Source organism: Larus michahellis, chromosome 6, assembly GCF_964199755.1.
Source record: "Larus michahellis chromosome 6, bLarMic1.1, whole genome shotgun sequence".
NCBI lineage: Eukaryota > Metazoa > Chordata > Aves > Charadriiformes > Laridae > Larus > Larus michahellis.
The window spans coordinates 57,476,382-57,498,850 of record NC_133901.1 but is presented as its reverse complement, the minus strand read 5'-3'; the positions used below and the strand labels follow the sequence as shown (position 1 = coordinate 57,498,850).

The following is a 22,469-nucleotide window of genomic DNA, read 5'->3' as shown; positions in this document are numbered from 1 at the left end:
GCTGAGCCCTCTGCCAGACCTGATATTGCCCTCCCACCTCTGTGGTGTCCCCAAAAGGTCCAGCCAATGTCCCCAGGAGCCAGAGCTCACTGCAATGCTGTCCCTGGCGAAGACGCAGACCTGTGCTGGCTTAAAGGCAGGGGCTGGACATTGAATTAGGGACAGCAGCAGAGGGGGGGAGGTTGCACAGGACCCACTTGCCTCTCCCAGCCCAGCAGGAGGGGAGGGCCACTATGGGGCTTGCCATCTCCTCCCCAGCCAGAGCACAGGGCTCTCCCTCCCATAAAAATCAGATGCCTCCCTGCCTTTCACAGGAAAGGGACCCGGCAAGAGGAGAAGGGGATCTTGTTTGATTTATTAGTCTCTTCCTCCTTCCCGTCGTCTGTGGCTCATCCAGCTGTAGTGATAAGGAGAACAGCTATGAAAGGACACTGCTGGCTGCTGGGAACCCATCCTTCTGCCCACTCACTGCCTGAAGACATCAGTCCTTTACAAGCACCATTAAATGTGTATCCAAAATGTGGCAGTCTCCTCCATCCTTTGAGATTCTGTTCCCTGGATAATACAAACAGTTGCCAGAAAAAGAGTATCCTCTCATCTCTGTCTGGGCCATTATCCCTTTATATTTGCTCTTTAATATTTACTGGGTTCACACAAAGTGCATGCTCTGGAAAGAAAAAAAACTCAGCTGCAGCTTAAAGGACTCCAAATTTAGTAATTGCTGCAGCCCCATCGACGTGAACGGTTAGCAGGGAGATTTCTCCAGCACTTCACGTGCCGTGGTATTCTGCTTAGGTCAGACTGTAGAAAACATTCTGTCCAGGGGCACCAAATCTGGAGTGTCTGTGTAGGTGCCAACCGCAGAGGCCTTATGAGTCCACCACAATTTCCTGCGGGTCCTTTCCCTCCCGGCACCCAGTAATCTCGGTAGGAAACAGAGGCAGCCAGAGAGATGCTGATTCATACAGAGGTGAAGCACCCGAGGGTTTTAACACACTGGTGAGTTAGCAAGAACCAGCCCCAGCTCCCGGCTCCAGAGCTGGTCTTGCAGCCTTACCTGTTAATGTGAGGTTGCTGTATGTGTTTGAAAACTGCTCCTTTAACAAAACCAAGTGCATCTGAGCTGCCTTTTCCCTCTGTAGCTCCAACATTATGTCAGGATGCTGGGCGATCTTACAGCCTTTCTGCTTATCCAGGGCAATGTCACTGCGAACAATGTCTACAGCAAAAGGGAAAGAAAAAAGGGAGATGGCCAAACCTCAGCTTTCATTTTCACCAGACGCTTGGATCAGAACCAGCCAACATGACAGCCACACAACCACCACTCAGCACGAGCAAACCAAACCAAAAGGTCCAAACCCCTGGGATCGCTTATCCGATGAACCTCCTCTGCTCAAGCCTCCTTTTCTCTCACAGAAAGCTCAAGTCATTGACTTTAATATGCTAACACAACCTACCACCCCTTCCATCCTCCACCTGCCAAGTAGTTGATGTCTTACAATGATGACCCCTCCCTTGCTGGAACGTGCAAATGTCTCACAATATTTGTATTATGACCCTGTTACTGGTCTGTTTGACACTAAATACTGCGAAAAGACTAAATCCCATTCTGGTGACCTCTGGTTTCCATGTACCTTTGCCTGTCCAAGAGACGATGAAGGCAGCTTGTTCTCGCCTTGTTTATCCTCACTGCAGTTATCACGGCTAGAGTTAGGTCGGCATGGCTTGTGGCTCTTTGAACAGGTCTCTTTACCTTTCTAATTCCTGACATTCAATTCAGAAGGCAGGAGGGTTATTTAACAATTGTTTTCTCTTCGCTTGAAGATTTATAAGTCATATTGTAAAGTAAGAATATGATATTCCCTCTCCTGGAACTACTCATCTGCAGGGGAAATGGAAAGATGGAGGTAGCAAGGCAGAACAAGAACGAAGTGAGACATGCCCAGTCTCTAAGCAGTAGGGGAGCAGTGCAAACTAGTCCTTGTAAGGTCCCTTTCTGAGTTTAATTAACTCTGTAACATGCTCAGATCCACAGGCACCATATGCTGCGTCTAATTCTTACAAAACCTTAGGCGGCCAGCACTGATAAGGAAGGATGGAAGTTGGAGTTCTTCCACCACGTTGCATGAGGTCACCCTTTGCATCATGAGCTTGTGCTTTGCTTGGTGTAATTCCCATCCAGCTAGAAGTTTATGAAGGAGCTTATTATCAGAACAGACTCACATCTTGCTCCACATACGCTCTCCAGTGCCATTATTGTTACGCACATCAAGGAACACCAAAGTTGTTTGCAATAGTAATGCTCCTGTCCTTCAAGGTGTCATATCTCAGGTGCAGCAAACCTAGCTTCAAAGCTCTCCTACATCTTGGGTTAGCAGGGAACCCCCACCAAAGGTGGGTCATAACACTGGAAGCCACATTATCTTCCTGTCTCTGAGCCTCATCTTAGAGTCACTATGCTTGTCCTGCCCAGGCTGTGCTGTCTGTCTCTCTACTGCATTGTCTGGGATTAACACAGCTTCTCTAAAGCCTGCCTAAACAAAAAGACTGCTCAGAACAGTAATGTCATTAAAGCCCTTGTAGTTAGGGACACAAGTTCGCTCCTCCACACACAACTAGCATGCTCAGGGGTGGAGATAGAGGGGCATCCGGCTAACATGAAAATATGTCTCAGTATCTCCACATCCAGCACAGGGGTTTCAATGCAGAGAGAAGAGATGAAGCAAGAGGAAAGAATAACGTTCCTCTGCAGATAATGAGCACACACCCCCACCATGCGCTTCTGGTGCACAACCTCTTAGGTAGACACTGAGTAAGGTTTGAGACTACCCAAAGTCTGCCCAACTAATGAAGCAGTATGATGACACAATCCTAAACCCCGCTTTGTGAGATATTTGGAGAACTGAAGATTGAGAAACACAACCGTGTCACTCTCTCGCACCAAAAAGGCTATTACTAATGGTTATTACTGGTGTCACCTGGAACACATGCATAGCCATTCCCCTTCCTGGGTGATGGATTTCCTTTTCCACAGAACTGAACGCAACAGTTGTACACCCTCCGTAGCCAAGGCAAAACGGAGCAAAACACATCAAGGAGGCCCTGGCGGTGGAGAAGACTGAGAGGCAGAGAGGTTTGAAAATAGGTGGTCAGTAGATGGTCTCCAATTCTCTTCAAATTGCTATAAGAGAGTCCAGGCCAGGTCAAAACAACTTTGTTTCCTAAAAGGGATGGAGGGGCTCTAAAACCCAAACCAGGGCCAATGTGGGGGAACGACGAGAGTCCCTGCCCTCCCGGCCGGGGCCAGGACAGCACCTTGGAGAGTGCAAGGGGATGTGGCAGCAGGTCCTGTGCGACATCCGTACCTCTGTCTTCAGCGACCACAGGCCACAGCAAACACACCGCTGTGACAGGGGTAAGCACAAGGAAGTCAAGCCACATTCAGACAAATCCCCGGTCTTTTCTTAGCTGTTGAGGTCTAGAAGAAGGTGCGCAGGGCACAGAAAGTGGGGGCACTCTTCTGGCAACCAGCTTCATGGGGTTCCCAGAAAGTTACCACTGTAGACATTCAGAAAGCGCAGGTAAGACATGCAAAGTCCTGGCTTCTTAGATTGATGGGGGAGCCAAGAAAGTTGCCCAAAACCTAAAAACTGAGTGTATCCCACATTCATTATGGCTCCAGTTCAAACAGTGGGCAGAGGTCTGGGATATGGAGCTCTTCAAAGAACTCAGTGCCTGGTCATCCACACCCCAGCAGGCTGCACTCGGTGCAGGGGAGGAAGCAAGGGCAGCCCCACACCATCCTTATGAAACTGAAATACTGAGGGAAGAAGGGTGGCAGGCCCCAGCTGCTGGAGGCTCAGGGGAAATCTCAGCAAGAGCGACGCAGGGGAAATCTCAACAAGGAGTCTGCAGCCCTCAAACCTTAAAGGAAGAGAGAGAAAAGATGCCAGGAGCGCAAGGAGGAGGGTACCCCAGAATGTGCTGGGCAGGGCAGCCCCCTGAGTGGGAGCTCCAGGAGGACACTGCCTTCCTGAACGTTGATGCAAAAAAAAAAAAAAGGAAGAAAAAAAAAAAAAAAGAAATAAACTACCCAGCAAAACACGAAACCAAGCAGCTCTTGCCAGAAGTGCGAAAGAAGAACTCCAGATGTGTGAGCCCCAGAGGACGCCAAATGGTTTCCAAAGCCGTCAGACGACGGTCTCTGTCCCGGGGGGGTGGCCGGTCCGGGCGGGCCGTGCCGGGTCAGTACCCTGGCCAGCTCAGCCTCCCGCGCCGCCGCCGGCGGGGCCGGGCGGGCGGACGGACCCCCGGTGGCGGCGGCGCTCCCGGGCGGCCCGGGTCCCGCGGCGGCGGGTCCGGCAGCCCGCCGTGCGGTATGGCGGGAGCACACCCGTGTGGCGGTCAGGTGAGCTGCGGCTGGCGGGAGACAACGGCAAACGGAGGGGAGATCCCGGCGGCGGTGGCGAGGGGAGCGGCCGCCTCGGCCGCCGTCGCCGCCTGCCTGGTGATGCAGCTGGGATGCCGGGCTCCTGCGGGAGCTCTCCCCTCCCCAGGCTGCCAACCCTGGGCGGAGGGTGCCGCTTTGCAAAGGCCGTGTTGTGTTTCCGAGTGCCTGCACGTTTCTCAGTCCCGCCTCGGGGTATGCACAGCTTAGACACATGCCACCTACGGAGGTCACCGAATCTACCAACGGAAATTTTGAAGAGCAAGTTAGAAAACACCCCTCAGGAGCAACACAAGCTCAGCAATCCCATCCCAGGGCAAGACAGACATCCCAGGGCTGGCTGAGCTCTGGCAGTCCCTTTCTGTGAGTTGCCTGCACCAATGGGTTGCACCAACCAATTCTCACCACAACCTGTACCAGATCAGAGAGCTCCCAAGCTGTGAAACCTCCAGGATGGGAAACAGCACACGGAGATAGCTCCCATATGCCTGCTGGGGAGGGTTTCCCAGACCCACAGGATGGGCTTCTGCACATGGGAATTTACACGGCATCAGCGTGGCCTGTGGGCAAGTGCCCATCCTGTGGCTCATGCCACCATCTGCCCATAGGCAATTCGCTTCCAGGAGTCACTGGAGTCGCAGAGCAGACACGGGATATAGCAGCTGACCAACTGGGAGGTGGGAGGGGGAGGGCACAGACCCAGGTTTATGTGGAGAGGGCAGAGGAATATGGTGATGGGCAGAGGGATGTGTGACAGAAGGGTGAAGAGGAGAACTCATCTTTCTCTGTGTGTCTGACAACGAACACTGCTCGCAGCCATCACTGCTCCAGCAAAAGCCACAGCCACCACTGCAGTGCCACCAGAACAAGCTGAGTTTGCCCATTCTCCTAATGGGACTGTTTGCTTCAGCTTAGCAGTCTTAGAAAGTGAATTTAAGAGCAAAAAAACCCAAACTGTTTTATGTTAACAAAAGCTGAATATTCTAAAATCTGAATTTTAGAAAATGGTGTTAGTGCAGAAGTTAGAGAGATGTTTAATGGGTCACCAGGAAAAAGCTCGCATGAATTGCAGGTTGCCAAACTTGTAAAATGCCTACTTTTTAAAGAAACACATTTTAAATGCTTTAAAAATCAGATTTGTCTGCTGAAATTATTACAAAATGCCCAGTGACTGTGAAATTGGGAACACAACTTCTATTTAGAAAGCCTGAAGATTTCTCAAGCCAGAAACTGCATCCTCATCATGTCTGTCTTCAATAGGCAAGTTTCTGACACGTTAGTAACATTCCTTTCTTTTAGCTGGGAAAAATTCCCTGACAATGAGTTCCACAAGTTATTTCCCACTATATATACATATATAAAATCACATTTGTTTGGTTTATACGTAATAAGTCCACTGGATGCTCCCTATTTCTTGTGTCATGAAAACAAGGAAATAATCATTCCCAAGTTCTCTTCTCTCTGTGCCACTGGGTTCTCAGCATTTATCATATTCTCATTTTTTCCAAGTTGAAAAAAAAACCAAACCCTAATCTCTACGACTGAAAGCTGTGACTTTGATCACTTCCATCACCCTATTCTACACATCTATATTCTTTACCCTAATTAGTATGTCATCACCTAGTTTGCTTATAGCATAAAATGTTCTCAAAGAGTTTCTCCAATTCTTTTCTAATGTTCCTAACATTGGATTCACCTTTTACTTCCCTAAATGTATCCAGAGACCAATCCATAATAAATTCAAAACATTTTCCCCGAATGGCAACTGCTAATTTAGAACCTATAGTTGCATATGAAAAGTCACACGGGTTTCACCCGCGCATGTAACTTTGCGTGAGTCACTTTTAATTCATAAGAATCATAGAATCATAGGGTTGGAAGGGACCTCTGGAGATCATCTAGTCCAACCCCCCTGACAGAGCAGGGTCACCTAGAGCAGGTTACACAGGAACATGTCCAGGTGGGTTTTGAATGTCTCCAGAGACGGAGACTCCACCACCTCTCTGGGCAGCCTGTTCCAGTGCTCTGTCACCCTCAGGGTAAAGAAGTTCCTCCTCATGTTTAGGTGGAACTTCCTATGCTCAAGTTTGTGCCCATTGCCTCTTGTCCTGTCCCCGGGCACCACTGAGAAGAGCCTGGCCCCATCCTCCTGACACCCACCCTTTAAGTATTTATAAGTGTTGTTATTTATAAGAAGATGATGTAGCATAGAAAGAAGTGCGGAACTAGCAAAAATATGCCATGTCTTTTGGAGAATTTAGGATGCTTATTATAAACAATCAAACGTATAACCACAGAAATCTTTCATCTCACCCATATGCCAGCAAATAGCTAACAAATCAGCAACTAATTGCCTGAATGCGCCGTTTCCTGCAGTTAGTAAAGCAATCTTCATGCATGATTCTAGCAAAACAGTTTGAAATTTAGAAAATAAAATAAAAATATGGAAAAAAGCAGGCAATTTTTGGATGCACCTCCCACATAGGCAGTATCTCCTTTACCTTGTAAAGGCTTCCTACAGCCTTTTTTTGTTTTTTTTTAAATTTATGAGGAAACAGCTGAGCACTGGAGCTCCTTCCATGGAAATCCCCGCCAGGCAGAGCAGGTTGCAGCTCCTTCCCTGCAGTCGCGGACCCTGGGAACTAGAGGGCAGGAGGGCTGCCTTGGAGCTCAATGCCAAGGCACGGAGCAGCCTGATCTGGCAAATCCCAGAAGACTGAAGGACATCAGAAGATCTCCCTGTCTTGGGGACCGAATGCTTGCAATGTCTGAAAAGCTGCAGCCCTCCCAAAGGGGCTGCTTTTTAAATACACGTGGGGTGAAAAAATGACGGTTTCCTCTGCAAGCTCGGAAAGGGCAGATGCCTAAACTGTAAAGGGACACTTAGGCAGACAAAAAAGGGGCTCTGGGTGACCAGAAACCGAAGGTGATTCCTTGAATAAAGGAAAACTTGTTTGTTCATTCTTTCTGGGATAACAGGATGGTTCTTCATGCAGAAACACCTGCTGCAAAGTTTTAGGAGCTGGCGGAGCCAGAGGGGCAGTCCCAGCCATATGACAATAACCTCCCTTGCTCTGGCTCTGGTATCCTCATACCCCATGATCACCCACATGATCCTGCTCACTAAAACCACAGTAAAACAGTTGCCTTTTTCTTTTTCCCTTGAATTAGTTCACTGCTGTCTTAGCAGAGGATCAGAAATGTGCCCGAGCAAACACAAGGGAAGCAGCAGAAGGACACAGCGCAGGGTAAAAAGAAGCCATGGGGACTGACCCTTTTGGTGGCAGAGAACCAAGAGATTAGCTTCACCACCTTCAGGACACAGTTCTGTACGATTTAATCTGACCAAGGCTGAGGCTGCTGCAGTCCCACCTTTCCCTGCAGGCGTTCCTTTCCCAGCACTGTCCTCTACTCCTCTGTGGTCACACACCATTAATCAGCTCAGGCGGCTGAAGGAGCTGAAGCTCCTCTCCACCACCAGGTTTTGGCCAGCCGAGTTCCCTGAACTGACTCACCACATAAACTCAGGCTCCAGGCACAGGAGAGCGCAGGAACATGCCAGAAGGGGCAGAAAAGCAGGAGCAGCATCCCTGGCTGAGGTCAGGTCCAGCCCCCGTGCAAACACACACACATCTCAAGGAATCCTCCGGTCATTTAGCAGTTAATTATATTCCTTTCCACTCGACACCTAAGACCCTCGCACACCCTAGAAGCCACCTGTGCAATACAGGCTGAGCAAGGGTGAAATGATGTTCCCACTGCGGCACAAATCTCGAGGTTAAGATGCAGTGCCAGGTACCTGAAGGCATCCGAAGGAACGGATCACAGACTGAAAGGATGCCCAAAACCCCATGCCAGGATTACACAGCATCATGTGGATTTTCCCACGCTATACAGCAAAACCTCCTGACTAGTATGGAAGGCATAAGAAACACGTCTTTTTCCATTTTTTTGTGGTAATTGGCCATTCTTCCAGATACCCAGCATCCTCTCCAAAAAAGGAGATAAAACAGAAGGAAGTAACTTACCAGTAATTAAGAGAGTATTTTTGAAATGTGTTGTCCATATGCACTTCAGCTCAGAAACTTTTCTGACGCACTACCTACAGCATGCATATGGGCTCCCCTTCCCCTCTCCCTCCCAGGACCCACACAGGGCCACACTGTCCGTGTGTGGTAAATGTCCTTTGGTCTCTCCTCAGCCACACAAGCCCAAGAGGCTACACAAAGCCTGAGGGACAGGGTGGAGAAGCCATGTGCTTGGGGCAACACATCTTGAAGGACTCCATCTATGAGTAACTTCTCTTTTCCCCTTGAGTTTTCCTTCATATGCACAGGAGGAAACTCTAAGCAATGTTAATGTCACTGTGGGTTGTCCAAAGCTGATCTGTGTGATTTTGAGGTGAGAAGCAGTTGACGGCCGCCCTGCAGATGAGGAAGTTCCACATGAACCCACCAAACTTGTGCTGTAGCACCAGCAGGGAACTTCTGAAATGGGCTCTAGGTTCAGGCACTGAACAGCATCCCTTCCTGAACCAACACCATGTCTCCATGCCACACATAACACTCCAACACGGAGCTGCAGGGCAGCACGCCAGTCAGGTTTTAGCAAACACAACTTCAGAAGAGGTTTTGTACCAGCAACTATAGACTGAGTGAACAGGTAGCCCTGTGCGTTTGCTCCAAAAAGGAGCTGCTCAAGCCTGTTTTCCTGGAGACTAACGTTTCTTATTGTCCCATACCTCAGACCCGAGTGGTCCTTGCCACATGCGAGGCAGTTGAAAGGACAGGCCAAACAGATTGCTTGGTAGACAATCCAACAGCAAAAGGAGAAGCAGGTCTACTACATAGACTGAGGATGAGATCTTACACCTTGGTACCTGCCCAGGGATCAGACACGTGCCTACAGCAGGAGAAACACATCTCCAGAAAACAAAGCACAACTCTCAGCACAGCTGGTGAAGAAAAACAAACTCAGCAAGGCACATACAAAGAAACACGCTTTAAGGGAGAGAAAAGTCTCTCAGGCTAAAAATGTTACACCTCTTGATCATCAAATGTCAAAAAGTCTCTGGCACAGCCCTACCTCCCCATACCACAGAGCCTGACATACATTAAACTGGTTTTCTGTTCATAACAGACCGCAGGCCGGCCAATGCCACATCCAAATAGGGTGGACTCCAGGAGTGACAATGCAAAGCAGGGGCTGCACAGGATGGCAGCCACCTGATGTACATGATAGACGGGGGTGTTAATACAACAGGTTAGTTGACCTTAGCTGACCTGTCTAATAACAGATTATTAGATGACCTTCTAATAATTAGCAAGATTCAGGGGGTACGTATAGCCGCGCTGCCATCAAGAGGGACTGCACACCCTACAGCTCACCTAAACCATTCACCAGAGGCAATCACTTTTATGAGGTGCTCTGTCAGGTACGGACAAATCTGCCACCAGGTGATGAAATTGCTGTGCCAGCTTTATATGCGGTGTCGAAACAAGTTGCCACATGCACCCTCTTCGTGGACATCACAGGCTGCCACCGCAGATCACTCACCGCTTTGCTACCTTTACTGCCCAGGCATGACCGGTCTGGACCGGGGTGAGGCTGTTCAGAGTTACAAAGGAAAGATGCCGTACACACCTGGTATTACACAATACTTCCAGGTTTGTGCTTCCAGGAAGAATTTGTACAAGAAAAGAATGACCCTGAAAATGAAGTACATTTTAGATACAAGTCAAAAGCAACTACTAAAACCCTCAGAGAGCACCCATGCTCTCTGTGGAGGAAAGGAGAGGAAAAAGATGAGGTGGTGAACCCAAAGGCAGCCCTAAGTAAAGGCAATTTTCAGAAGGTGGAGGTATGCATGGCTGTAACGGTTTGAAAGGGAAATAAATATAAACAGAGGGGAAAGAGTAGGGCAAATCTCTGAGGAGGCTCGATCATCAGGAAGGTAGAGCATTACAGAGATAGAAAAGACCACCAAAGGCAGCTGTGAGGAGTACCTGGTCTGGAGGGCAATGGGGTGCCCTAGGGGGATTTATAGCACAAAGATCCCTGCGCTGAGATTCATTCAAACTCCAGCAAGCATGGTCACAGGGCAGAGGATGCATGAAGGATGCTGCAGAGCAGTCTTGTTACGGCTGCCCCCCATCTGAACACCCGAGATGGCCACATTGGTGTGGGTTCTGCGAGCACGCAGAGGAGCGCAGCTGCCTGTGATGTGACCACCACTCACAGAGTTACGCACTAGTAACTGCAGTTCTCTGAGCAGTCTCGTACACTTGCCCTTCGTCTCTCAGTCCTGCACCCTATTGAGTTGCTGCAGCTGTGAGGAACATAAGATGTGCCCTTCCCTCCCCATCTAGACGCAGGCCACGTGGGGACACGAGGCACAGGAACACCCGTGGGGGCTGCAAAGAGAGACCAGGCAGTGGGGTGACAAGCCTGGGGTGAGTCCATGTGCACCCACAGGGTGGACAGGCAAAAAGACAAACACTCGAAGCACAAAACAACCAAGCTATCACTTGTCATGTCACTAAAAACCACCAAGGTGGTGCATAAGACTTAGAAATTCACTGATTTATCTTTTAATTATTTTTTGACTTTTTTAACTAATCGAGCTCCCCAGCTTCTTCCCCACTCCTGTGCCATTAAAGCTCAGACAAGAAATTTCAGAAAACAGATGCTGGACCTACAAAAGCCCACAGACATAGAAAACAACCCCAACCACTCCAGATAACTTGGGAAGGAGAAGGGGTACCTAGAGGGATGCCTGCTGGCTTCCCCCACGCTCAGGTGCTGATTGCCATCTTTTTTCTGTGCTGTCTGCTCAGGCTGTAAGTTCTTTGCAGCAAGAGCATCTGCTTGCACGTTTGTGCATGCCCTGATCCCAAGCAGGTCCCGGGCGAGCCACAGATGAGGGAACAAAAACCAGACCAGTGCTCCGAAAGGAGAAGATGGCTGCTCAGATCCAGTACAGCGGGGCAGAGAGATGCAGTGGCATCAGGATTTCATTTTGGAGAACTGGATCCCTCTAGTGAAGCGCTCAGTGCAGCCTCAGCACAAAAAGATGCAAGCTACTAGCAACTCTAGCCCTGGAGTTTGCACACAGATCTTCAGAACAAATACGAAAGCTTTGCTTCCAGGCAGGAAATCCCTTTTACCACACCTTTCTGATTTACACCGATGCTTGATACACACCACATGTGTCCCCTGCCTCCCTCACCCGCATTTGTAATGGTTCTGTTCCATATTTAAGCGATGAAAAGTTAAGACCTGTGGTTACAACTTCTATGAGAAGCTTCATTTTGAAGGGCTGCTACATTTCAACTTTATTGCCACGAGGAGAACTGAAAAAAACCAAAAGATTTCAGTCCTTCCCGAACATGAAAGCTGTTGTGAAGACATTTAATAAGTGTAAGTTCTCTCCTGCAAGCTGTTGAAATATTGGAAGTGGGAAAATTTATTCCTACAAATGTTTTGTACGAGTCCCATCCACAATTTTATGCACTACACTTATTTTCTTCTGCTCAAGGTGCCTGCAGTAGGTTTGGTCAGCATTTTCGCCTGAACTGCATCTCAGTAGGCAGAGCTTACAACAAACCCGTTGCCTGAGATTTGTTACAAGGAGAAGAAAAACAAGGAACAACATCGGGATTGCTTCGGCCCGGAGACTAAGTGAAAGACAGAGCATTCAAACTTACCCACCTGCCTGCATGTGGGAATAGAGGGACATTCATCTCGGTGAGATCAGATGTTACATGGGGGAACAGCGGGAGCGAGAGCCATCAGAAAACTGGCAAATGCATCTGCTTTTTCCATTCAGCACTGTGCTGCTGACTAGATCTCTGCAAAACTTCCTCTGTTCCACAGACCTGCCCAGTGGGATCTGTCTGGCATTAATTGGCCTTCAAAATTACTTATGGAAATATCTTTAGCTAATTTTTGTAACTCATTGGGTAAGAAAAAAAAAGTTGGTTTTGTTTTTTTTTTATATAAACAAGGAAGAGAGAAAAATCAATAAATTCTTGCACGTGGACATGGTATTCTGCTTCTTAAAATAAATGCCTGAGGACGGAGACTTGGCCCTGACTTTTCTACGAAGTTTCTTTGTGCGAATTAAGGGCCGCAAAAGGTGAAAAGCCTTTTGTGTCGATGAGGACCGCTGGGGAGGGGGGCAGAGCCGCGGAAAGCCCTGGGCCAGGCGGTGACTTTCGGAAAGACCTACGATGGCAGAGCGCTCCGGAGGGCACCGACCGGCGGGGACCGAGCGGCCCAGCCGGGACCAAGCTCAGCGGGGAGCCCCGGGGCTGCAGCGGGCGGAGAATCAACGGGGAACGACGCCGGGGTCCTTGGGGAAAGGCCGGGAGAAGCGCGGGGCGGTGCGTGCTCGGGCATCCCGGGGCTGCGGTGCCCGGTCCCCGCCAGCGGCCCGGGCAAAGCCCCCTCCGCCGCCGGCGCTGCCCACCCGGGGTTTGGGAGCGAAGTGAGCCGGAGAACGCGGCGGAGCGGGGGCGGGGGGTGGGATACGAAAAGCCCCGCTCCCCGGTGCCGGCCTTTTGTTCCCGGCAACGGACTCCGCCGAGCTCCCCGGCTCCCCCCGCTCGGGAAAGAAGAGGTACGGGGGAGGGTCCCCGCCCGGTGCCCGCACTGCCCGGGCACGGCACGGCCCAGCCCCGCCTGGGCGCAGGGAGCCCGGAGCAGGCGGAGCGGGACCGCCCGGCGCCCGCAGCCCCCCGCCGCCGCGCCCGCCCCCCGCCCCGGCCTCAGGAGCTCACCGTCCTCGTAGTTCTTGAGGTAGTAGTCGGGGCCGGGCCCGCCGCGGCTCTTAGCCGGGTTCTTCACGTTGTGGAACTGCAGAAAGTCCGTCCTCTTGCCCGCGAAGCGCAGGAAGGCGGGGGCCAGGCCCCGCGCCAGGGTCACCAGCCGCCGGGAGCTGGGGAGAGGAGAACGGGCTGAAGGCGCCGCGGGCCGGGCCGGGCCCTCCCCGCCCCGGTACCGGCAACGACCGGCGGCCGCGGGGCTCGGGGACCCGCCGTTGCCCGCCCGCCCCGCCCGGCGCGGGTACCACCGCGGCGGCGCCCGGTTGCGGGGCTTTACACCCCGCAGCCGCCCCGCCCGCCGGTGGTGGCTCGGCGGCCGGCGGGACACGGCTTTTACCCCCGCCACCAGCCCCTCACACAGCCCCGGACAAGTGCAGCGGCGTCCCCAGAGATGGCAGCGCTCAGCGCCCCACGCGGGACCGTGCCGTGGCCCGAGCCGCCGGGGAGGGGAGGGAGGAAAGCGGGAGCCGGCCGGGCTCCCCTTCACCGGCGCCTTCCCCCCGGAGATGGAGGCGGTAGCCGGAGGGACCCTCAGAGCGGGCGTGCGGAGGAGACCCGCTCTCCCTCCCCGACTTACCCAGCAGGGAGAGGGATTTCTGGCCGTCCCAGCGCCTCCAGGCCGCGGCCGCTCCGCTCCGCACCGCCGGTGGAGCCCAGCGCAGCTGCAGCCCGGCTCTGCCCCCCGCGCAGGGCTGGAAGTCCGGGGAGCGGAGGGCTCTGAAGACCTGGCCGACACCCCGCTCTCCGCCCGTCGGGACCTGGGGAAGGCTCGGCTCGGCAGGCGACCCCGTTCCTGCTGCTGTTTTTTGTTGCTTTGGGTTTTTTGTTGTTTTTTGTTTTGTTTTGTTTTTTTTTCCCTGTGCTGCCTCGGCCCCGTGTTGTGCCTTTTTTTTTTTTTTTTTTCTTTTCAGAGAAGCGGTTGTTGGAGCGAGGGGAGCACGACATTTTTGCAGTCATAACTGATAAGTCTCCGAAATGCTTTCTCCATTGCAAACATGTGCATCTTAATGGAAACCATGGCCTCGCTCCCTCCGTCACAACAAGCGCCGCCAGCAGCGCGGAGCCCGGCAGGGCTGGGCGGCGGGGCCGCCGGGGCGCCCCGCGGGCGGCGTGGGGAGGGCGCCGGGGGGGCTCCTGCCTTACCTTAAGAAATCGAGCCAGCCATCATGAATGATGGAAGGGTCCAGCTGCAGGGAGAGGAAATTCTCACTGATTATCCTGACAGGGCTCTTGGTGTTGACATCAAGGAGAATGAGAGTTCTTCCCTTCACACCTGGAGGTTTCTCCACCGGCAGCGCTCTCCTGTCCCCGGCCTGGGAGGGCAGCGAGAAGGTGGCCATGAGAGCCAGCCCAGGTGCCATCAGGGCTAAGAGCCCGGGGGGGCAGGAGCTGGGACAGGGCATGCCGGAGAGCAGGAAACCCCTAATTAACTCGCTGTCTGCAGGGGCTCGCTGGTGGCTAATTGTCCTTATCTAAAGTGTGGGGCGCTCTGCCTTTTTTTGCAATGTTTTGGTGCTGGTGGAGGGGAACTCACGCCCCTGACCAGCCTTTCTCGCAGCCGGTGCCAAGACTCCTTGCAGCCAGCACCGCCCCTTTAAGAGATGCAGGCTCCAGACATTTTTAACTTTTTGAAGGTAAGGGGAGGCTCCTGGTTTAACCCCCTCGGCTCGGGACCCGCCGGCCCTCCGCAGCCCCGCCAGCACCGGGCTTTCGCTTTCCGCTGCCGGAGCTCCTGGACCTCGCAAAACCGAGCCGGAGCCGGGACACCGAGGCACCGGGGAGTTCGGCGGCCGCCCAGCACGGCCCCAGCTTGTCGCCGGCTGCAGGAACGGCCGAGGCGGTAAGGCAGCGGGGGTGGCCCGGGCTGGGGGCAAGGGGGGGTTAATCACCCCGAAAAAAAAAAAAGCCCTGCCCATGGGGTGAGCTCGCCCCGAGCCGGGACCCGCGGTGCTGGACGAGGCCCCCGGGGCTGAGCGCTGACCGCTCCGCGGGACCCGACGGGCGTAGCGGGGCTGGGGGCCGCCGGCAGCCCGGAGCCCCGGAACGGCACGCAAGGCTCGCCCTGCTCGGAGCCATCGGCTCGGCACGGCCGGCGCACAAAGGCCACTCGGGCACGGCGGGGAACCGGGGCACGGGGAATCGGGCCGCCGGCCGCCCTCTCCCGCCGGCCTCGAGGCCCGGCGGGGTCCGACCCGCGGCGGGAAAAGGGGCGGCGGCGGCAGCGCCCGGTGGGGAAACGTCTGCATCGGGGGTGCAAAAGGACAGCCCGGGGCAGGACGGGCCGGGCTGGGCGCGCTGCACTGGTGCAAGCGGCCGCGGTTCTCAGCGCTGGGTGCAGGCTGGGGGCATCCGGCCCGCGATCGCTGGAGGCATCCCGGGAGCGATGGCCCACTTCAAGGAGTGTCCACCCGAACGGGGCATCCTTCCCCGCCAGCAGCCCGTTCCCGGGCAAGCCCCGAGCTCCGGCACACCAGCAGACAGCGAGCTCCGGGACACGTAACGCGCCCTACCTGGGCCCTCCGCCGCCGCCGCGGCCCGCCCCGGTTCCCCCTTGGCCCAGGCCAGGCGGCACGGGGGGCCCCGGTGCCGCTACCCAGCCCGGTGCGGTCCGTCGGGGTCCCGCAGCCCCGGGGATGGGCCGCCCGCAGCACCATCTGCTGGTGAGGGGCCCGGCCCGGTGTGGGAGCCGGCACCCACCTGCGGACAACCCCCCCGGTGCCGGGGTCGGGAGGTGCCGGGCCTGCGGGGAGCAGCGGGGCTCCGGGGTAGAGGCACAAATCGCTCCCGGAGCCGAGACGGCCGGACGGCGGGGACCGACCCGCCTGCAGGGGTCGGGTACGAGCGGCGAGCGCTGCAGGGCGGCTATCCCGGGACCCTTCCCACTGTTTCGGTAGGGGTCTCTGCGCTGGGAACCCCCTCCCACTCCTCCCGGTGCCCGTGCGGAGCCACCTGCGCTCCTCGTCCGCCTCAGCCGGGGCCCGGGAGGCGGAGGGAACAGACCCGGTGTCTCCCACGACGGCAAGTCCCGGAGCCCGGTGCGCTCAGCGGAGCCCCGCAGTGGGGCCTGGGTCCCGGAGAAGTCCACAGGCAGCGCCGTCTCCTGTGGAAATCTCTCCCCTCGCCTCTACGCCCCACGAAACGCTTCCAGCCCATCGCCTTGCCCCACCGTCAGTCCCCGGTTACCGAGACAGGGGTTGCGGGGGCACGGAGTTACCGTGCAATGAACGGTAACGGTGGTGGGGAAAAGGATGAAACATACCTTCCGGCTCTGCTAGGAGTGAGCAGGGAACGCACAAACCGGGATTTGTCATGAAAACATCCCGTTAAGGCGGAGATGGGAGCGGGGCTCAAAAGGCGCCGCGGAAGGGGCTGCCGCCGGCTGACAAAAAGCAGCCAAGGGGTGCCCGGAGCAGCGGGGCTTTGAGCGCTGGAAAAAGTAAGAGGATCCGGGGGAAAGGGCCGTGCAATTTCATCTGAGCAAAGCCCTGGCATCCCGGGACAGGAAGAAGGCAATTTAAGGCTGGAAATTTGTGTTCGGCTGCAAAAACTCCAGCCGCGATTTGTAATAGCGCTTAAAACTGACCCAGAACTTCAAACCTCCCGCTTCAGAAGCTGCTCAGATTTTGGGTCAGCTCCGAAAAAGGGATGCGAGTTTCTGACAGATCTCGTTATTTTATAATTAATTTTTTTCCTCTATTATCAGAAGATGTCAGCAAGGCTTCAGGGGCATTTGCTGCTCAAATCAGTGTTGTGGCTGCAGGCCGAAATTTTGTACTGTGCCTTCTGCTAAGGATGGCTCTATTTTAAAACGAAACTCTAGTGCGTTATGTAGTAAAGGACAAGAAACAAAACAAATTATCCCGTTTAACCTCCTTTATGTATTTTTTTTCCTTACAAACAAACTACTTTGGATGAGAAATGTGTTTATTCTGAAACGTTCCTCACAATTAGTCTCTGCTTTGCATGCAGACTCCGGATGCAGCGAAGTCACTTATCTGCAGAGATATCGCCAAACAACCGAGAGCAGCAGGGAAAGGAGTAAAAAACCTCCCAGCTGCCAGGGTCGGCTTCCAGAGTCTGGGAAGACGGCGCTAAAGGAAATATTCACTTACCTGTCTCAGCTTTCCAGACCGACACCTGGAGCCTGCCCCGATCCGGTGGCCTCGGAAAAGCACATTGCACCTCATTTTGAATGTGGCTGCAGCAACGGCAAGTCGAATCTAAAAAGAAACCGGTTTCGTTTTTTTTTTTTCCTTTCCTTTTCTTTCTTTTTTTTTTTTTTTTTAATAAATTGTAGGTTTGCTATACAAGCCCTTTAAACTCTAAAAGCTTTGGTTACCTGCGAGTGCTGGGGCGGCAGCGGAGGTGCAGGGAGCATCGGGCCCCAGGAGCCGCCGCCGCCCGGGGAGAACCAGGAGCCGCCGCCGCAGCTCGGGGCCGACCCGGGAACCTGCAAGGGGAGGCGGGGGAGAGGGCACGGCGCACCTCCTTCACAGCAACTCATACCAGATAGGAGGTATCTCGATTTACACAAGCTGCGACCCCGGCTCGCCGTCCGCAGGGGCAGAGAAGCGCCGGTCCTTTCTTATATTAAGATAATTACTTTAGAAAGCCTGACTCACATAAAAAGTATCTATAAAGATTTACTCGCGGTTTTTGTCAATTTGGAAATGCGTTTCTCCATTTTCCGTCTACTCTAAACTTGCTGTTTTTAATCTCCAAAACAGTCATTGGGAAAGAGAACGGGGGGGAGGAGAAGCATTTCTATAAAGAGTTTAACCAAAGCACATTAAATATTTTCCCAACATCACCAAATAAACAACAATCCTCCAGCTCCCTATAAACTATTTAAAGCATATCATCTCTTCAGCTCTTGCCAATGTACTTTCCTTTTAATTTATAAGCCGATTAGAGCAGGGGCCTGTCTTTTTGCGTGTATTTGCAAAATGTCTGGCACCCTTTCAGTCACTCGCAGTTCACAAACACTTAAATCTGTATTTAACTTCGTTATTATAGGTAGTAACTTCGATTTTTCCTTACTTTTGTAGACCTACTGCCTGTGAAAGTGCTTGTTGTAAATGATCTGAGCAGTTGCTGAAGGGTTTCAGCAGAGGAAACCTCTTTGGATGGCAGGGCTGATATTAAAAAAAAAAAAAAAAAAAAAAAAAAAAGAAGGAGAAAAAGCACAAGGGAAATTTAAACTGAGATCTCAGGCTGTATAAGTCAGCCCAAAAGAAAATGGGGAAAACCTCCTTGGGAGGAACATTTTTAGTTCGCCAGAAAATAAACTTCTGCTCATAAATGATGAAAGTTATTATCATCAGAGGATGTGCTGTACCAAACAAACCTCCATTAGGCTGGGAAGGATAAAACAGGCTAGACAGCTTTTTTTTAAAAAAAAATCATCATGTCTTTGATTCCCAAGATATCAACCATGTCTGTTTCTGTAGTGCTGTCAAGTAAACCTGAGTTATGGATGCTCTAAAAGAACCCAGCAAGAAGAAAATCCAGCAAGTGAAAATTAGGACCGCCATCCATAGATACTTTACCAAAACTATACTTTATTTTCAGACTCTTAAATTCCTGCCCTGTACCATGGCATGACAATTTCCGAGAAGAGGAGCAAGACCCGTGAATGTGGTAAAGCTGTGGTTGTCAGAGCACGCAATTGCATGTCAGATTCTTTTTATTGAGGTTTTTCCTCTTTCTGCGCTGCAGTGTCCATCATTTTCACCACAAGAGCCTTAATGTCTGGAATGTAACCTCCTAAAACGGCCAGTGCCTCAAGGTGGGTGTTGCACAGCCCGAGCTCCACTGCTGAAACCATTTCCTAGCTCGTTTATGTATCGCGTCTAACCTGAACGAGCAGGCAGAGGACGACTGCTTGATTTAATACGGTATCCGTGCATTGCTCTTTCATGTAGGTGACCTGGGAAGTTCTGTAACAAGCAAATACATCTGTCTGGGCTAGGAGGACTGGCTGGCTGGGGAGCTCAGCGACAGCGGGAGGAAAGCAAGCCTACTGAGAGCGCTTCCTCCCTCCATATGTGCAAAAAGCAAGGCATCGATCAAAACCAACTGCCTGGTCAGGAAGAGCACACTTGGCAATGCTGTCTTTGCATTTTTTTGCCAGCACGAAAGGAACACAAACTGGTATCTCCAAATCTAGCCTTAGGAAAATGGAGCACAGCGGTGCCGGGCTTTCCTTTGAGAGTCAATCTGTACTCACTAGCTGCCTAATTAAGAAACCTATAAAAATATGGGACAGGGACAAAAAGAAGGCACTGGTCCCATAAAGGCTATGAGTATGGTCTCTCTCTAGCTGGCAAACCGTGAGAAGACACATGAGAAACTGGGGGGGCTGAAGTTGAGTTTTATGTAGCTGCTGATCAATGATCTTTGTTGTTGTTGTTGTTGATTTTTCTTTTTGTAACTTGATTCCCAGTCCTGTGAGCAGTTAGCTACCATGTGCTCTGCTAGAATAAACCAAATTTATTCTTTTCCTGAATCTGTATGATTTGATCTGTGGTCTCAAAAATACTCTGACGAACCCAGGGCACCCCAACTCCTGCAGATTTGTCTGCAGAGAGAATTAGTGGGCTCCCAAAGTGTCCATCTCCCAACAGGTGTTCTGAGGTTCTTGAAAAAATGAGATGCACGATTTCCATAAAGCTGTGAGAATGGCTCTGGAAGCTGGTCAAACCAGGTGCTGTCCCAGCAGACAGAAATCCCCTTTGCCAAAGTGCCTCTTCAGCAAGCAGAAAAAAACTCCAAGTAATGACTGTGTGTGTATAACAACACTCTCTGACACAAAACGCTCTCTAGATCCATGGACTTCCCTGTACTCCTCAATGGCAGGGTCTGACTTAGCTTTTGTCTTTGTATCTTAAGTAGAAGCAAATGTGTCAGCAATTTGTCATAGTCAAAGAGATACAGAGGACAAACACAACAGCAAGACCCGGAGCTCTGCCGTGCTCCAAAGACCACAATAGCCTCAGAAACATTTTCCTCAAACTAAGCCCAACCCTGCGGAGCGGAGAAATGTGTAGAATTATCCTTGTTTCACATCATCACGTGAAAAAGAAAGAGAAGTGAACACGCCAGTTTTACAAGCCTGAGAATGAATGCGAGCAAGCATTTGTCCCACCATCTGCGAGGAGATGATAGAGGTGAAGGAAGAGGGAATACAGGGGGGATGGTAAAAGTTCACAGAGACCTTCTATTTTTCTGGAGAGATGCTTCACATTCCAGCAGCAAAAATGAAGGAAGCGGACATGAGGAGTAGATCAGAGAGGGGAAATAGGAAGATGGATGAAGTGCAAGGCTGGAGGAGCAAACGAGTCAATTATGAATAAGAGGAAGGGTCTGTGTGCAGACACCAACGAGGAGATGGAGCTCATGGGAAGAAACAGCAGCCAAAATGCTCCCCAGTCAGAGACGCTGCCGGGATGAGGGAGGCAGAATAAAATCGTAATCTTTCAGGTAAAGATAGAATTGTAAACCCTTGTCCTCTGTATCTATTTGATTATGGCACCTCTGTCACCAGCTCCATCAGGACAACTGAGCATGGCCCTGCTATAGACAGAGACAGGAGAAACCAGCTATGTCAAAGCTGCAAACTATTGGTTTGCATAGAGAAATCAGAAGCAAACTGTGAAACTCATGGCTAGAGAGCAAGAGGAGGAACCCCGCAGAACTATGGGTCATACCTCAGAAACAGGCAAGTAGATGAAGGAGAAACAAAGTGAAATGCCAGCGGTGGATGCTCAGGATGAACCCAGGAGATGAGGAGGGTCGGAAGCGAGCACCACCAAAGGAGGGGGAAAGGCCAGCAGTACCTCACTGAGCTGTACTAATGGAGGCGGGAGGAGATGGGCTGATGCCGGATAGAACTTAAAACAATACTCTGCTTCCATCGTCCAGCAAAAGCTCTCAAATAAATCCAGAAAAAGCAAACATCTTTCTGCACAAATTCCAGTAACAGCAGTTAAGTTCCTGATCTGTTCCTCTTTGTGGCGGTGGCAGACCGACGAAGGTCTGCAAGCGTCACTTGTAAGGTTAAAAGTACAGAATCTGGGAATCTCTTTGGGATTTTCTAACCATGCAAAGACACGGTCTGCCTGCAGCTTCCCACAAATCTGACACAAACCCCATCCCTCCTCCTGACAATGAACAAGCAAATAGTTCCTTTCCCCGTCTCAGGAGCAATGGGGCAGGAGAAAAGTGTTCACGATGACAAAGAGCTCCGAGAGAAGGGTTTCCACAGCCCTTACATCAACACAGCCTCACCTCAGCACTGCCGTGGGGCTGCAGACGTGAGGGGGAAGGCGCAGGGTCCTCAGCCCAGGCACAGTAGCTTATCACCCAGAAACAACCACGGGGAAAGAGCACATATTCGTAGCGCAGACATCTCCTTTGTCCTTTCTACCAGGATCTGGGTGTTGCCCTGTTTCTTCTCCCTCCACGGCTTCCCTTCTGTTAGCCCTTTAGTAACAGCAACATGGAGAAAGCTAAAAATAAAGCTGTATAAGCAATGTAATAGGCATGCAATTGCATGTCTATTTTCTTTGAAAAAATGATGCTTTATTTCCTGTACAATGGAAACTACAGTTTGATGTTACAACTATTGGGTTTTGACTGAACGCAGAAATTTGACTTAAACAATGACAATTCCCCCTGTATTTAGTATTACCATATGTCACTGATTATATATTTAAGTTGCAGAAATGAATTAAATTTCATGGCTTCCTCAAGTTAGACTCTCTTGGAGTAGACTGTCTGTTGCTATTAACCAAAATCCTTGGAAAACAGTTTAAATCAAACCAGCAGACTTTTGGTATCATTTCAGGAGAAAATTGGTTATCACAAACCAAATGCTTAACACATCATCATCCAGAAGGCCACATAAAGCTTTGCAAACCTGCAGCAACCATGGCCAGGATAGAGAAAAGGGGTTAATTGGACACCACAGACTCAGAGATGGAAAAAAAAAAGACACAGTGCACTGTTTGGAGCTCCTTTGCCTGGGGTCTTATTCCTTCTGCCTCAGAAGTTATCATATATCCCACATCTCAGTGCTTACTTCACTTACTTGGGGAAAGTATCTTCTCTCCGCTGGCTACAGAGCATTAGTGACAATCATGTTGCACACATGTTCCAGGAGAAGCCAGCCTTGTACTTGCTAGATTTCTTCCCGC

The 22,469-nt window shown here is 51.7% G+C and overlaps 1 protein-coding gene and 1 long non-coding RNA gene across 3 annotated transcripts in view; one reads left to right on the top strand and one right to left on the bottom strand.

Annotated features, from left to right (window-relative positions):
• HPSE2 (heparanase 2 (inactive)) overlaps nucleotides 1–14,734 on the bottom strand; it is a 112,880-nt gene extending 98,146 nt beyond the window's left edge. The window contains exons 1-3 of the mRNA XM_074592110.1: nucleotides 14,416–14,734; nucleotides 13,228–13,385; nucleotides 1,058–1,219 (exon numbers count right to left, since the gene is read on the bottom strand). Coding sequence (XP_074448211.1) covers nucleotides 1,058–1,219; nucleotides 13,228–13,385; nucleotides 14,416–14,675 — 580 coding nt within the window. The 5' untranslated portion in view covers nucleotides 14,676–14,734. The remainder of the gene's footprint in view (nucleotides 1–1,057; nucleotides 1,220–13,227; nucleotides 13,386–14,415) is intronic.
• On the top strand, nucleotides 13,505–19,885 carry LOC141745041 (uncharacterized). Of its 2 annotated transcripts, XR_012587649.1 has the most exons (4): nucleotides 13,505–15,112; nucleotides 17,242–17,788; nucleotides 18,844–19,060; nucleotides 19,197–19,885. It is a non-coding gene; the product is annotated as an uncharacterized LOC141745041 (long non-coding RNA). The 2 variants fall into 2 exon arrangements; XR_012587648.1 differs by having other exon boundaries at nucleotides 17,242–19,060.
• The last annotated feature ends 2,584 nt before the right edge of the window (nucleotides 19,886–22,469 follow it).